Source organism: Zonotrichia albicollis, chromosome Z, assembly GCF_047830755.1.
Source record: "Zonotrichia albicollis isolate bZonAlb1 chromosome Z, bZonAlb1.hap1, whole genome shotgun sequence".
In the NCBI taxonomy this organism is placed as follows: domain Eukaryota; kingdom Metazoa; phylum Chordata; class Aves; order Passeriformes; family Passerellidae; genus Zonotrichia; species Zonotrichia albicollis.
Genome location: NC_133860.1, coordinates 45,696,960 through 45,714,232, shown reverse-complemented (window position 1 = coordinate 45,714,232; position 17,273 = coordinate 45,696,960). Strand labels below are relative to the sequence as shown.

The 17,273-nt window shown below is 40.3% G+C and overlaps 1 protein-coding gene across 2 annotated transcripts in view; it reads right to left on the bottom strand.

The window, feature by feature from the left end:
- Positions 1 to 17,273, bottom strand: part of SLC1A1 (solute carrier family 1 member 1) — a 107,244-nt gene that overhangs the window by 53,806 nt on the left and 36,165 nt on the right. The window contains exon 1 of one of the 2 annotated variants that reach the window (XM_005488269.4): positions 359 to 622. The exons of the other annotated variant lie outside the window; for it this stretch is intronic. Coding sequence (XP_005488326.1) covers positions 359 to 449 — 91 coding nt within the window. The 5' untranslated portion in view covers positions 450 to 622. Of the gene's footprint in view, positions 1 to 358; positions 623 to 17,273 lie in introns of those variants that run through there. 2 annotated transcript variants of the gene reach the window in all.

Genomic DNA, 17,273 nt, shown 5'->3' with positions numbered 1-17,273 from the left:
GGCCAGGAGGGCCCCGGGCCCCCGCTGCCGACCCGGCCGCCCGGGGCTGACAACGCCGCGTCCCCCCGCGCCCAGCCCCCTCCCGCCCGACCGCCGCGGCACCGCCACACTGCGGGGCTGCTCCCCGCGGCCGCGGCGGAGCCGGGGAAGAGCAGCCCGCCGCCCTCGCCTGCCTTTCGGGTGGGTCGCTAGCACGGCCCCGCGCTGCCCGGCCCTGCCCTGCGGCCGCGCAGCCCCCCTCGCCCGGCGCGGTCCCCGGTCGGGCGCCGCGCCACAGTACGGCCGCTAAGGCCGTACCGTGCTGGCAAGGCCGGGCGGGGGCCGGCCTCGCCCCGCTCCCTGCCTGCCCCGCGCTCACCCGCCACCACGGCGGCCACCGTGCTCAGCAGCAGCCAGTTTTCCCTCACGAAGCTCGGGCAGAGCAATCCCTTCTTTATCGCCTTCGCCATGGCGGGGATCGGCGGGGCTGGTGCGGTGCGTGTCGCGCGGAGCGGAGCCGATCTGAGCCGAGCCGAACCGAACTGAGGCGAGCCGCCTGCGTGCGCTCCGCGGGGCTGCGCGCTCACCGCGGAGAGGCGGAGACGTCGCGCTTCACCTGGCAACCGCAGAGGCCGGTCCCCCCGCCCCTCGCTCGGCCGGCCCACCTGCCGGCCAGCACACCCAGCTCCTGCTGACAAAATTGGTGACTGCAGGTATACACAAATGTCGGATCAGGTATACACAAATGTCGGATTTCCCCCCCGGGATTTGACCCTGGTAGGCTTACATACTAAAATATCCCAGAAGCGTTTATTTCTTGTGCATCTCACTGGTAATGGTCTCCTTCTTCCTCCCCATCATAAGGCTGATTAAAGCATATATAATATTTGGACCCAGTTCTCTGTGGGTGTATGGTTTTCAATATGTCTATAAAGATGCTGATTTTGATTGTCAAACCCGTAGCTCAATGGTAAAGGCAAAGAACAAACAGCCCCCAACCAAAATCTGCCATTGTCTTGCTGAATGACATGAAGGAGAGAACAGAATGAAAATTTATTTTATCTTGTTTAATTGCACTTGATATCATTGATTTCTAACCATACGCTACTGAGGTTTGCCTATTTCTGTCCATAACACCTGGATAACTAAGACCTGAAGGAGATCAGCAAAAACCGCAATTGAAACCTTGTCACTTCTGCTCTCTCTTCATTCTTTCTTCTCATGAATCTAGTTGTGCTGTGTGACAGCCTGGAGGAAGAGTTCGGTATGTACCTTGTTAAATCAGGTAAGAGCACTGAAATCCACCTGGATGAGAAGCAAGAGCTGTCATCAATCTCAAGTGTTAAAACCGGGACCTAGATACATAAATTCATAAAGACACACCTAATATTGTCCTTATTTTTCAGATGTGTAGAGCAACTGCAGTAATCTGTTTGCATCTGTCATCAGGAGAATTTAATTTAAAAAAATAAGTGGTAGCCCAGTGGTGGAAAGGAAACAGATAAGTAAATATATTAGTTTAATTAAGCCATAAAATGTGTCAGACCTCTTAAAAGGAAGGCTGGCATACTATCACATTACAAGCTACAGTAAAGCAAAACAAAAATAATTAATGCAAAGAAATTATAAGAAACAACTGTGCCTAGACTTTGGTACGGAAATATCACAAAGCATGAGTGGCACCAAAGAGATACTGGGTTTCAGGACACTGAAAGACACACTGGGTTTCAGGATGGGCAAGATCAGGCATACCTCGTGCAGAAGAGCTTTGACTTTGGATCTCATTGCCACAGGGTATAATTTTTTAAAACTATTATTTCCTCTCCTATATACTTGGAGTCTCGGATGTTGCTTTCAGTAAGTCAAATGTCTGATCTGCCCCAGGAGGTGGTGAACTGGGGCCTCTCTAGATAGTAAGAACAAAATTATTTGCAAGACATCTTCAGAATTTAGGCCTTCCTTTTATTTTCTCTCTATTCACCTTCGCACATACCCCTTCTTACAACTTACTCTGCTTCTCTTTTGAGCTGTTTTGGTGAACTAGGGGAAATTATTCCAATTCAGTTCCTGAAGACTAGCTAAAATAAGGTTAGAATTTACTTATTTCTCTATTAAGGTTTTGTTCTCTTTTTAGGTTTAAGGTTTAAGTTCTCTTAATACTGAAACATTAAGTATCCTTTTTACTGAAACATTAAGTATCCTTTTTCACATTAAGGATTTTAGAGTACCTTCTTGGTACATCTAGGAATTATCTGCAGCATTCTAAGGACAGAAAAATGCCCTTCTGCAGGTACAAAACAATGTGATTGTGGCTGATACATTTCTTCCTGAAGCTTGAAATATGTTAAAGGAGTTGCACAATCTTAGAAAAAACATAAGACAATTTGCTTTACAACTTGTGAAGGCTAGAGATAGATCTTATTTTTGTGTTCTGCAACAGCAAGACAATATATATATTGAATAATATTGAAGACCTCCATATACCTTTTGTTACAGTACAATGTTCTATTATTTTCTGCTAGTGTTTTGTCCCTAAAAATGTTTAAGGAAAAAAGCATGCCAAAGTTCTAGTCTTTTTTTCCTTAATAATTTTCTTTATTTTTTAATTTCATCAAAAGTAATTCCACAGCCTTGACCTCAAAAAAACCAAACCCACAAAGCTGACAACACAACACTCATTGAAAATTAAAGGGTGTAAAAAATCAAGCCTATGAAATAGGGATGTTTTCAACATCCTGATGAGCAAGCCGTTTTAAATTTAATTTTCCTATTATAGAATGATGGACATTGGCTTTGATCCTGGATGTAGAGTCAAGCTGGCAGTTTCTGTAAAGGGAGTTATAAATTAAAAAACCCAACATCACAAAAAAAACCATCCCAATAAAATGGAAAAGAAATGTAGCCCAAGCCCATGGATCATTCTTGAAATGTTAAAATTATTCTAAAAACTAATTAATCTATATGAAAAGACTAAAAGACATAATACTTTTCAAGACTACCTGCTTGTACACCTAGTGAGTGCAACTACTGAGCAAACATAAATCTATATTCTATTTAAAACATTTTTTAAAATTTTTGTCTGATTTTGAGACCATGGAATCATTATGAAAGGAATAGAATGCATTTGTGAAAAAATGTCTATACACTCTACCTGTAAAGATGATAAGAATATATTCTGCAGCTATATTGATCACTTTTACAAAGTTGTCAGAGTAGATCATGGTCAGGATTGTATGCATGAAAAAATGCTTTAATTTTTTGTGCTTAATTTTTTTAATGTTAATGAACCATACAGAGGAATCAGTCTTGAAAATGTGAACACTGTCCTGGGAAATAATGACATACATTCACCGTGTTTGGTTTTTTTTCCCTGAAGGCTAAAATAATTCAGATTATTTTGCTGTAGAATTAGGAGTGTACATAAATACATAAATAACCATTCTATTGATAAATTATTACCACATGGTGTCCTAATACTTACACAGCCATGTCTCAACAATAACTTCCAATTTGTATAACTCTCTTAACTACATTTTAAGTGAATTACTGAAGACCAGCATAGGAATATTTTCAACATTTTGAGGCATATGAATGTTTCAGTGCTGGGAGAGCAGTCCTACTGGAGCATGTACAGTAGAGTACAATGCAGAGCAGAGTATAGCAAGTGGAAGCTTGCCCTTTCATAAATCTTAAAAAAGATCTTCAGTGATTCTAATTAAGAAAGGAAAAAAAAATCACTTCAGTTTTACTTATTTAGATGTTCAACTTTTTCTGCATTGGTTAGCTTACTAATATAATTTGTATAAGTTTTGGTGACAGTTGATTTGTTCCATAGAAAAATAATGAAGTGCCTTTTTCTTCTAGTTTATGGTGAGCACACAAAGGAAACTGCATCAACAGGGAATTAAGGAAATTTTGAGTATTGTGTTTTTTAAAATGCTTTGATAAACAACAGTATTTTTAAAATATTTCAAAAAATAATCTACATAAAATATGGGTAGAATAGTTGAGGGTTTTAAATATGCTTTTTAAATTTAATTTTGCTTGTTTAATTTAATTTTGCTTTTTTAATTTAAGGCCAGTCCACAAGATAGGAACTTTGCAATAGTTTTTAATAACATAAAGCCATGAGTATATACAAAATTTGAAAACACAAACTGATTAGTTCCTTCTAATATCTCTTTGTCTTAATGAGAAAATAATGCAAAAAAAATCATAGCATTTTTAAGTTCAGTGAAGTGCCAAAGCATGTGGAACAAAATGCACAAAGATCTTATGTGTCTTATGTCTGTAAATACTTTAGTGTTACCAAGCACCTAAAATTGCAGAATTTTTCCTTATAGCCTGGAAGACGTGCCTCCTGACATCTGACCTTGAAGTTTAACTTCCATATATGCTGTATCATGTAGCGTATGTGATAAGAAAAAATTATATTATAGGAAAAAAATTCCTCCACTGAACTTTACTTGACAGATGCACTGATTGTCCTCAAGGGCAGAGCTGATGGGGGGCTGATTTTATATCTGGTGCCATGATACTGGTCTAATAGCAGTAGACTTTTCTTTCACAATTGCTGTTTAATCCAGTGTAGTTTTAAACTACCAGAAACTTTATTGGTATATTTAATTAATCCAACCCTCTCTTATAATTTTGAAGTCATTTATATTTCTATTTCAGTAGCTGTTTCTGCATGCATAGGGGGATCCATCTAACTACATAGAACTTCCAGAATATTACCAGTAGGTGCTTTATCTTCTGTTTGCACTTGTTTTTCTACTCTTGCCAAAGATACCCTAAACCTTATTAAATTAGTCATTCTTCATGTTTTCTTCAACTGAGATTTTTTAGAATTGTTGAATTATGCTTAACAGTAGATAAAAAAGTCTGGATTTGAGCTAAATTAACAAAGAGAGGACATTGGGAGGGGTTTTTTTTGGTTATTTGGACTTTATTTTTTGTTTGCTTGCTTTGGGAGGGTGTCAGTGGTTGTTGGGGTTTTGTTTTGTTTTCCTTAATTAAATGAAATCCTATGCCTGATCAATGAGATTTTTATTGTTGTTGGAGTCAATGGGACCACAACTGGGAGGAAGACAACAGCTGCAGATGAGAGTTTTGTTTGCTAGCTTGTAGCCCTCTAATATTGAATATCTTTTTTTGCTACCAAAACCCACTTTTGGTAACTAAATGTTCTTTTATCAGCTATTTTTCACTGTTGGTATCAAAACTCATCTGTGTCAAACAAACACAAAAGAATAATGATGAAAAAGTATTTGAATTCCTTGATAATGGTTTACCTGTTAAGCTTTTAAAACCATGGATGTGGAACTTTGCATTCCAGATCACTTCTGTTTTTTTTTTTAGTAAATTGTGTTCCTGGCGTCAGTAAAAATACTGTGTATATTTTCACTTATTTTAATGAAGTTTAGAAGATGTTGTGTTCATGTCTTACTTGGAGGAATTTCTATCAGTGAGAAAGTGTGATTACTTTTTCTTGTTTCAAGTAGTGTAAAATATTTCATACTGTGCTTATATGTTCTCCTGGCTGCAGACATTTTATGTTGTAAGAAAGTGGGCAAGCAGAGTGGGAAGGTGGCATCAAATGTGTTTCACAGATTGAGATTTAACTAGTAGTTATGTACTATTAACAGAAGGCTGAAGGAAAGCCAAGCTCTGAAAATCATTACAGGCAGACACATTTTACAAGGTCACAAATTTCTCATTTGCCTAGAAAGAGTGATGGCATATCTGTGAAGTGATCATGAATCAGCAGTGGTGTAAATCCAGGTGCATACTGTGGTAATGATTTTAAAAATTATTCTTCCTTTTCTTAAAGATTCAGCCACTTAAGAGTCTGTGAAAAAATCTAGACCAATATGACTGCAAATAGTTTTCCCTCCTAATTACACAAAATGGGTAAGTATGAACAACAAGGATAAGTATGAAGCACACATATTTCTCACAACACCCTTCTTTAGCCTCATGTGCGAAGGAACTCTAGTAGTAATAAAAAAACTAATTAAATTTGCACAAAGAGTAAAAATATCTGAGTTTCTGCAAAGCATTTAAAAATGTCTGTCAGAGAATATCAGCATGGCAGGGATGAGGTTTGTTTTGAAGTATGATGTCTTCATGGGCAAAATTATTCAGTAAATCTTTGTAGAGTAGAACAATAGATCTACTATCTGGAGTGGAGATTTACCTTTTCACTTCTGATTTTTGTAATACCTTCTCACCTGCTGACTCAGAAATGAACTCTGCTTAAGGCAAATGACTAAAAGAAATTTGAACTAGACCTCATATATATTTCCAAGATTTTGGAGCTGTGAATCAGGCATTATTGTTTTCAGATGTGACTTGATATTGGGTGTTGCACAGGATATATTGTTTTTTGGCACACTAATATGTACAAGGCAATTCCACCTCAGAAGAAGAGTTACTTCACAGCAGCACCTGCATCTGACCTCTAGGCCCATGTGAAAAGGCTGAATCTTTACTGTAGTGGCAATCATGTCTCAATCTTGAAAAATTAAGAGGTAAAACTATGTTGAACAAATACCACTTTATTAGCATAATAATAATTTGTTCCCCAAGTGAAGATGGTGATATTTTCCAGCCATATTGGAGTAACATCATTTAACCTCCATACTACACAAAGTACGTATGTATTAATACAAGGTGATGGTGAACAAAGCAAAAATTATAGGATAATATTCTACTGCAGCTCCAGCAACTCTGCAGGATGCCTCATTATGTGATATATGGTACAAGTTGCCATACTAATACATATGTAATTATAAAATTACTGATTCTAGCAAGCAGTTGCTTTTTACCAGTCTTCACAAATGACATAAATGAAATTGAAGGACACTGTTCACCCACACTCCATTTGGAGATTTATTTTAATGAAGACGTAATGAAGCAGAACGTTTTCTGGATGGAAGATAATGATAGCAAATGACAAAATTATTTTGGAACTCAAATGTCTTAGTAGCACATTGAAATGGATGAGTGAGTGAACACTAATTTAGAAAATGTTCAGCAAGTTTGAGGTAATATGTTAACTGAGATAGTCAAAGATCTGAAGAGCAAAGGTGAGAAAGGAATTCAGAATTATTGGCTGTGCAACTCAAAAATGAATTATAGGCATACGATCTGACCTTCTGGGACTTTTCAAGAGCTTGAAAATACTCAGTGCCCTTGGCATCTTTTCTAGGCAGAACTTTGTATTCCCAATTTGTTCTGAGGAGTTTCATCACAGGATTTGGAGCTTTAGCATGGTCTGTGTCTAAACCTCAGCTTTTTTAGTTGCCTGCACACATTAGAATAAAAACATCTAATAGTGAGCTAGGATTCTACTTCAAAAGAATGTAAAAAAAAAAAAAATTGAAAAAATACAACAGTAATGCACTGTAAATGGTTCAAGGAAAGAACTCATCTTTTAAAATATTTCAAAATCTCATTTTATCTGATACCTTGCCTTCTTTCCAGTACTTGAAGAGACCCTACAAGAAAGACGGAGACAGACATTTTACAAGAGCATGTTGTGACAGGACACGGTGAATGGCTTCAAACCTCAAGAGAGTAGGTTTATATTAGACATTAGGGTTTTTTTCTGTGAGAGTGGGAAGACAGTGGAACAGGTCATCTAGAGAAACAGTTAATGCCCCATCCCTTGAGGTGTTCAAGTCCAGTCTGGATGGAGTTCTGAGTGACCTGGTCCACTGGAAGTTTTCCCTGTCCACAGCAAGGGAATTGGAATGAGATGATCTTTAAGCTGCCTGCCAAGTAAAACTGTTCTATGATTCTAAATCTAGTCTCTGCAACCATTCGCCCTTGTCTTTTCACCACATGCCCTTGTAAAAAGTCCTCTGGCTTTTTTGTAGATCCCTTGCAGATGCTGTAAGGTGGCTAGAAGTTTTTCCTTGAGCTTTTTCCAGGCTGGAAAACTCAAACTGTCTCAGCATGTCTTCATAAAAGAGGTGCTCCAGCCCTCTGGTCAACATTGTGGCCACTCACTTCAACATGTTCATGTCCTTGTTGTGGTGGGGACCCCAGAGCTGCATCCAGTACTACAGTCTGGATCACGAGAGTGGAATAGAAGGGCAGAATTATCTCCCTCAACCTGCTTGTCACACTTCGTGTTCTGCAGCCCAGGACATGGTTGGCTTTCTGGGCTGCAAGCTCACTTTGCTAGGTCATGTCAAGCTTCTTGTCAAGCAACAGCCCTTGTCCTCAGGGCAGCTCTCCATCCATTCATTACTCAGCCTCTGTCCGTATTTGGGATGACCCAGCACAGAGGTAGGAACTTGTATCTGGCCTTGTTGAACTTCCAGAGGCCCACCTTCTGGCACAGGTTCACCTCTCCAGCCTGTCCAGGTCCCTCTGGATAGCATCCCTGCCCTCCAGTGCATTGGCTGCCCACAGACTGGTGTCATCAGCAAACTTGATGAGGGTGCTTCCACTGTCCGTGCCACTGCCACAGATACTATATGTAGCACTGGTCCCCTGAGGAGCACCATTCATCACTGGTCTCCACTTGGACATCAAGCTGTTTTGGGAGCAACAGCTCTGAGGGCTACCACCCAGCCAATTCCTTATCCACATAGTGTTCCACCCACCAAATTTGTGTGTCTCCAGTTTAGAGACAAGGTTGTCATGTGTGACAGTGTCAAATGCTTTGTGCAAGTCCAGGTAAATGATGTCAGTTGTTCCTCCCTCATTCACTGTTGCAGTATGATTTCAGGGTTTACCCCAAACCCCTGGGTTTCTCCTCCCTCCTTTCCCCACCCTGCCCCCTGCCAAGCACTGTCTGTCAATCCTGGAATTCCAGAAGGGTGTCAAGTGATTGGGCAGATTCAAAAGATGCCCTCTACTCCCCCGAGGGGCATTGGGCCATCCAGGTGTCCTTTGTCCCTTGAGACCTCCTCTCCCATACCTGATTGGTGGGCTCCCTATCCCTTCCCTCCTCCCCTCCCCTGTGTAAAAGAGTGAGCAACGATGTGGTCTGGGAGTTCTGTTGGAGGAGTTGCTGGATTCAGAGGCCTGTGGGCCAGAATAAAAGCTCTGGATTAAAGCCCTCCATCAGAACTGACTCCTTTCCTTCACTACTGCCTTAAAGCTTCTCCGTCAGATGGAAACCTGAGGAGCGGACCGTCTATGAGAGAAAGCTCCATCCTGCCACCACCGGAGCCCCAGCATGCCTGGACTTATCTCCATGTGCCCAGCTGCAACATCCAGCTAGCCAAAAGAATCTCTGAAGTGAAACACCACAGCTGTCACCTTTTGGTTCAGCTGCAGGGGCCAGACAAACTCAGGCACGTCCCGTCCACAAAATTGGTAGTACTAATAATCCACCAACACTATAATCCTTCATAGAAGGCCTCCAAACTTGTTAGGCAAAATTTGCCCTTAGTGACGCCATGCTGGCTGTTGCAAATCACCTCCCTGTACCTTCATTCCAGAAAGATATGCTACATGACCTTGCCAGGCACTGAGATGAGACTGATAGGCCTATAGTTCCCTGGGTGTACCTTATTTCCCTTTTAAAATATCGGGATTATATTTCTGCTTTACCAATCGTGGATTGCCACAACTTCTCAAATATGATACATAACTTAGCCACTTCCTCCATCAATTTCCTCAGGATCTAGAGCTGTACCTCATCAGGTTTATCTCAAAATCCAGCCGACCCTTGGAGCTTTTATTCTGTGTATCCTTTCTCCATGCTCTTAAATTTCTTCTGAGAGAGAATTTCTGCAAATCTGGGGAATGAAAGCTGTCAAAGGATATATTAACCCAGGAGAAACAGGATGAACACCATGGGCTACCATATCTCTACAAACATAGATGAAGTGCTGGCTGACAAATTACAGCCCTCCCTGAACTGCAATGAAATGTATGCCAAAATTTTAGCAGCAAGAAAAAAGCTGGTATTATAAAAATGCCCATGATTTGGAGGCAATCTTATTTTGAGACTTGAAGCTTGGCCTTTGAGCTTAGATTCAAACTGCATGGGAAGTCATAGGCCAAATTTTCATGGTTGTAGGAAAGCCTTAGACGGCCAAGCATCTGTCTCAGTGCATTAACTGTAGAGAAAGCCTGCTAGGAACAAGGAAGGGAAATGAAAGCAGAAGAGCCAGGTGAATTCTCAGCCAGTGTGGTAAGTAAATCTCATACACAGCTGTTAGTACACAAGAGACAATATTTTAGTGCAAATTATGCAAGCAGTTTGAACAGCAATATAGTCATTATTTTAATATATCATGTGAGGGTTGTTGTTGATAGTAGTTCATAGGAGACAAAGCACTTACTGTCATTTTTAGTGTAATTTTTTCTAACTTTTGACTAATTTAGTCCTATATATGCCTTTCAGTGATTCAGTTTGTGCTGGTTTTAAACCCAGGTGAAAAATTAAACCCATTTTAGCTGCCCCCTTTCCCCCCTGCCCCTTCTGATAATGGCGGAAACTAGGAGAAATTGTAAACTGGAACCACAACTTAATGAAATAATCACAACAATATTAGTAACAAAGAGTGTTTAAGAGGCAGCGACAGGAGAGAGTTTTGCCCACAAAAGGGTATTCACCAAACGTCCACCTGGGCACCAATCAGTGCAGTGTCTAAACACAGGCAAAATAGAGACCATCACCACATGGCCCTCAGCAAAACAGAGGCAGCATGCCAGGGCGGCTCCTGTGGCTCAGCCTCCTCCTCCCCAGTCCAGAAACAATGAAAAACAGGGACAAAACAAAATCTGGAAAACTACTTTTTCCGGATAAGGCTCTGTGGTGCAGAGGCGCTGGCTCTGGTGGTGGCAGCAGTACCGGTGCAGGCTCTCTCTCGCTCTCTGCCACCACAGCAGCAGCAGGACTGTGGGTGCAGCAGTGGTGGCAGGAGCAGAGTGGCAGCCAGCAGCTCCGGCGTGCTGGCTCTGGTGGCTACAACAGCTATGGTGCCAGCTCTATCCTGGTGTCTAGTAGCAGTGCAGTCTGGACTCTGCTCTGGCACACGCCCTTCCATGTGCCCTGGCTAAAGATGGTGCCACTTCAGTTTCTGCTCATAGTGTTTTCCTGTCGAGGCTGCACCCCTCCAGCAGTAATGTGGGTGGTGTGAAATACACAGCACTGAAAGCTCCATCCTCTTGTCCCTGTATCCAGGACAGAGTTCTTAGGCCTTAGGATTCTTACTTATCACCAGAGGTGTAACTATTACTGGTAAAGGGGCAATAGAGGAGGTAATTCTCATTAATTAATTGCAGTCAAAAGAGAAGACTTGAGGCTTTGCTTTGTTTCTTAGAAATTGTTTAGCTGGAGATCAGTAAACTCTATAGTAAGAAATAGAATTAAAACCATAAGAAATCACCTTTTAAATTTTTCGTTTTATTTTAGGTTTTAAAATTAATTTTTTGGACCCAATATTGTCATGGAAATGCTGCTGGGCTTGAAGCAGCTGACTTTTCCAGCCTGACAGCGGTAAGCAGGACTTCAACCTATGCTTCTAGCAAGTTTTATAAGTAAGTTTCTGCAGGGCAATTTAAGCATAACTTCACAGTTCTGATAGAAATGTCCTGTAAGAACAAACAAATCTTTCTGAAAATAGCCTTTGGAGAGACAAAATCTCCTGAGAAATAGCTGTGGAAACTCTTTGTCATCCAAAAGGACATAAAGTCCCCCTATGCATCAGGACTTAACTGCAGTACAGCAGATTTGCATGGTAAGGTTTTTGACTGATGAAATATGAAAGTATTTTAACAAGTGAGCAGGTTACTTTGTGCTCTGCTAGCAAAAGGATTTCATGAAAATGACCCCACACTGCTGGTCAATATCAGGAGCTTGCAGAACACAGCTCTTTTCTATGGCAGAAGTGGAAAGTACTCAAGAAGCAATCTGTACATAAATTCAGATAGATTCTGTCCATGTGTGTGCATTCAACCCCTTGCTTATGTCCTCTTTTCACCTGCTAAGGAGCAGAGAGGAACTGGGGTCAAACATGCAGCAGAGTATTGTATTTCAAGTTAGTAGATTCAGTTGTAGGTTCACTTTAGAATTTCCAGAGATGTGTCTAGCACCCCAGGATCACTCTATCTGGAGACCGTACAAAAAGAGTAATATGGTTGTTCTCATGCAATCAACCAGTAGGAAGGAGTCAAACATGTTCTTTGTCAAAGCAGGAGTCACAATACAGAAATCATATTGTATAATCTTCACAGTGTCAGCTGACAGTAGGTTACTTCTTTTCATCTAATGTGTCTGTGGGGTATTCCATTTGTGTCATCTGTAGTCTAAAGAAATTCTGGTTACATTTAAATTCTGCTACTTTCAGATTACAACCACATGCTTTCTTGAAAATGAAAGTACATTCTACATTGAAAACAAAAACACAATAGCAGGGAAAGAGTCTGTTGCAGTGCTGATTTTCCTAGTCTCAAATTTTGTGAATATAAAAGTCAGCAGTGGTTAACTTTACTGTGACACCCTCCCAAGCCAGCGAATAATGTAAGGATTTTTTTGGTAGAGTCTATATGTTGAAAATAACAATCAAAAATTTTCTTCCTTTGAGGTGGGAGAGTATGTGGATAATTTGAGGCTGATAATCCTTTCTACCAGCTTGTTACATTGCCTTTACAGGAAGGTAAGAAGATACATACAGGGAGATATTTGCCCAATAAAATATTGTGTTGGTCACTCAGTTTTCAGCTCTAATGTCATGACATGTCTTCATGAGTTGCAGGAAACAGCAAAGAATTTAACCTGGACAGATCAAGGCACAAAATCTCAGAACATGTGATTTCTAAGTGTATGTGCTGAGAAATACAGAATCACAGAATCAGCTAATTTGAGAAAAAACATTTGAGATCATCCAGTCCACCCTCTGACTAATTACTACCTTGTCAACCAGACCATGTCACTGAGTGCCACTTTTCTTTCCTTAACTATTCCCAGGGGCAGTGAAACCTCCATGTCCCTGGGTAGCCCATTCCAATGTCTATCACCCTTCGTGTGAAGAAATGCCTCCTAATGTTCAATCTAAAACTCCCTTCAAGAAGCTTAAGACTACGTTCTCTTCTAATATTCATAGCTGCCTAGGAAAAAAGGTTCCCACCTGGGTACAACCTCCTTTCAGAGAGTTGTAGAGGACCCCTGATACTCCTCTTCTCCAGGCTAAGTGATCTCGACTCCCTCAGGCACTCCTTACAGCACAAGCATTTCAGACTCCTCACCAATTTCACTGTCCTTCTATGGACTTGTTTCACCACTTCAATGTCCTTCCTGAATTGAAGGGCCCAGAACTGATCACAAGATTTGAGGTGTGGCTCCCACAGTGCTGAGTACAGGGGTCAGTCCCTGCCTGCTCCTGCTGCCACACCATTGCTGGCACAGGCCAGGATGCCATTGGCCTTCTTGGCCACCTGGGCACTGCTGGCTCATGCTCAGCTGCTGTCACCAGCACCCCCAGGGCCTTTTCCTGGGGCAGCTTTGCAGCCACTCTGCCCCAGCCTATGGCACTGCCTGGGCTTGCTGTGACCCAAGGGCAGGACCCAGCACTGGGCTTTGTTGAACCTCACACCACTGGGCTCAGCCATGATCCAGCCTGTCCAGATTCCTCTGCAGAGCTTTCCTGCCCTCCAGCAAATCAACACTCCCACTCAACTTGGTGCCATCCATGAATTTGCTAATAGTAGACTCAAGATTCTCATCCAGATCACTGATAAAGTTAGTAAACAGGACCAGGCCCAACAGTGTTTCCTAGGAAACACTACTAGTGATGAGACTAAATATGCTTAACTGAAGGGATCAGTTAAATTCTGAACATCTCTATAGTGAAATTACCCTAACTGGGCAGTTTGCAATAACTTTTTCTAAGTAACATTTACTGAAGGGAGCAAGCAGTCACACTTTTCTTCTTTGTTATATTTTGTTTTCATTTCTTTTTTTGTATATTTTTTTCTCAGTTTGAAAAAAAAACAAACAACCAAATCAACAAGTAAATTATCCTGTGGAAGCCATTTTTTGGCAATGTGGTTTGCAATTCATAGTTTGAAGAGTTTTTCCAATTACCATTATATGTCACTTTAGCTGTGATTTGATGCTGAAAGTCTGTTGTTTGAAGTTTTCCTGAATTCTACAAAATATAACATAATATGATACTATATAATAAATATAATAAATATAATATAATATAATATAATATAATATAATATAATATAATATAATATAATATAATATAATATAATATAATATAATATAATATAATATAATATAATATAGTATAATTATGTATATGTACATTAGGCCACTTTTTTGGTTCAAATTTAAGTCTGGACAAAAAAATCACTATAATAACATCAAAAATAGTCCTTAAATAGTTAGGTTTTTTATGCTAATTTCTTTCTTGCTATCTCCCTAAAATCACTTTGCTTGTATAATCTATTTTGCTGAATAAAAATATTCCAATAGCTAGTAAAATAATTTCAATGTTTTTGTGCAAGCATGAGATTTGTATCATCCCTTTTTAGGAGCTGTCATGTTAAAATAAGGTGACTTCTTATTGCTTACTCCATATAATTTAACAGACTTATTGCTGAACAGGACTCTTAACAACTCCGTTTCTTGGAATTGCAAGTAGTTGGAAAATAGGCACCCAACTGGAAATAGTTCAAAATTGCTTTGATTTCATGTTCTCAACAGTAAGTAGATTGATTTGGTTTTTGTCAAGCTATGTTTGCCTTTGACTTTCTCATCTTCAGCACTTTGAAAACTCAGCTTCAGTATCAGATGGATGCTCCACATCAAACTTTGGAAATGTTAGCCTGATAGTTATGTCTTGATCAATTTCTGAAAGCAGTGAGGATCATAATTTCATCCACTCATGTTGATCCATTTTGCTTTCATTTGTTGGTTTTATTTGCATGTGGGGTAGTTTTCCAGCACGCTTTGCTTTGTGAACTTGAATCTGCAGGCTAAGCATGATGTATTTGTCTGTCATACTCTCTCTTTGTGCCCAGTGGAAGTGTCCTTTTATCATCGAGCACTTGTTTCACCTCACTGCATTGCAACAGAGCTTACACAAGCAGTTGTAATACTTATGATGTCCTAAGAATTAATTGCTGAAGCATTCATCTTTAAAAGGAGATATTTTCATCCAAATGTTTTAGAGACAAGGTAGTCCTACTCTTAATTATGTCAAGGACCTTTGAAGTCTCTGACTTCAGCAAGCTGGATTATGCTGTGCTATTACTGTTATTCTGCTCTCCTTTTGTGCCTGAGTGAGACACTTTTCAAAGGTCTAAAAATCCTTCAATGACACAGTGTAAAATTCTTTGTTCAGGGAGACATGAGAAAGATCTTGAATATTCATCTATGTTATAAGCCGTGTCTTATAACATATGGCCATTTATTTAAAGTGATATTGGATATCTTGCATTTGGCAAGGTAGGAACATTACAGAGAAATTGAATTGTGGAGGAGTTTATTTTCACAGAATGGTGCTTTCTTGCCCCTTTTGATCCATTTTTGATCCACGTTGTTTTTGAAAGAGAGAGAATCTGACCATGAATTACCTGTGGGTTGAGTTACAAGTACTTGAAAATGGCATCTGATTTTGGTAGAACACTTGTATGTGTTCCAGACTTGAAAAAGGTGGACAAGTGAGAGGAAATTATGTTGTGACTAATAAGTCAGTCATCTTACTCTTGTCAGATATATGAACTTTCAACCTTCTTACAAGACCTTGGCAATCAGGCTGACATTAACTATGAAGTCATTATTGTCTGTAATCTGTAGGTATTTCAAATGAACTCATTACACAATCTATGTACCATGGGTATATATTCCATATTTTTCATGTATGGGAATATTCCCAGATTTCAGAAATAGATCTCTTTGTAGAAATATACAATGCACACCTAAAAGAAAAAAAAAGTCTTCTGGTTCATTCAGATTTTTCTTCCCACATTCCTCCACACAGTGAGTAAGCATCAGGGTCAATCTGAGCTGGCTATTTTTCAGGTAAGTGCATGTTATCATATGCTGCCCTGAATTTTTCCTTGAAACTCTGTGAGGGAAGGGTGGTACTGAAGATGTGCCCAGAGGCCATGAGCAATATGCATAGGGTAAGGTGTACGTTGTGAGCAGGTGGGAAGTTATTGTGCTTCATACTTCCATGGAATTCTAGGTAATGTTTCTAAAAAAAGGCAAATTTTATGTTCTTGCAGTCAGCATAAGTAAGCACAACCTTAGAAAAGCAGTGAAAAGGACTTTGTTGTTGTTTTTTTTTCAGCTTGCTTACCAATTCCCTCTCATGGTTTAGTCAAAAGACTATAAGAACTATAAAGACTGGATGTGGCACTCAGTGCCATGGTTTAGTTGATGAGGAGGTGTTACCTTACAGGTGGGACTTGATGATCTCAAAAGGTCTTTTCCAACCTAGTTCATTGGGTGGTTCTGTGATTCTGTGGAAAGACTCCACATCAATGCTTTTATATTACTGTGTCACTTTTTTGAGATGTAAATAGACAAGAAAAAAAGGTATTATGACCTCCTGAACACACTTTTACTCAACAGTTTTATTTGTTTGAAAAAAAAATCAAAAACTTGCTATTCATTACTTAGAGAAGTCAACAACACTCCAAACAAGGGTGAAAGAGGTGTAATGAAAGGTAGGTTATCATTACCAGAGTTGTCTTGAAACAAAGTGTGTTATGTTTTCTCTTGAGCATAGAAAACAGAACAACACTGACAGATTTTTTAGCAACTGGAAAACATTATTTGGTGGAGATGATGGGAAAGAGAAAGGAGCAATCACTAAAGAAGCTTTTGAGAGTTTTCCTCATGCATCCTCTTAATATAAACGAACTGTAATATATGTCACTTTCTGACTATATGAAATGCTTGCTGTGGAGGAAAAGAGCTGCTGTGGAGAAAAGGAAGATTGCCATTGGCCTTCTTGGCCACCTGGGCACTGCTGGCTCATGCTCAGCTGCTGTCACCAGCACCCCCAGGGCCTTTTCCTGGGGCAGCTTTGCAGCCACTCTGCCCCAGCCTGTGGCACTGCCTGGGCTTGCTGTGACCCAAGGGCAGGACCCAGCACTGGGCCTTGTTGAACCTCACACCACTGGGCTCAGCCATGATCCAGCCTGTCCAGATCCCTCTGCAGAGCCTTCCTGCCCTCCAGCAGGTCAGCTCTCTGGCCCAACTTGCCTGCAAATTGCCTGAGGTAGCACTCAATCTCCTTGTCCAGGCTGTCAACAAAGAAGTTAAACAGAATTGGCCCCAGTACTGAACCCTGGAGAATCCC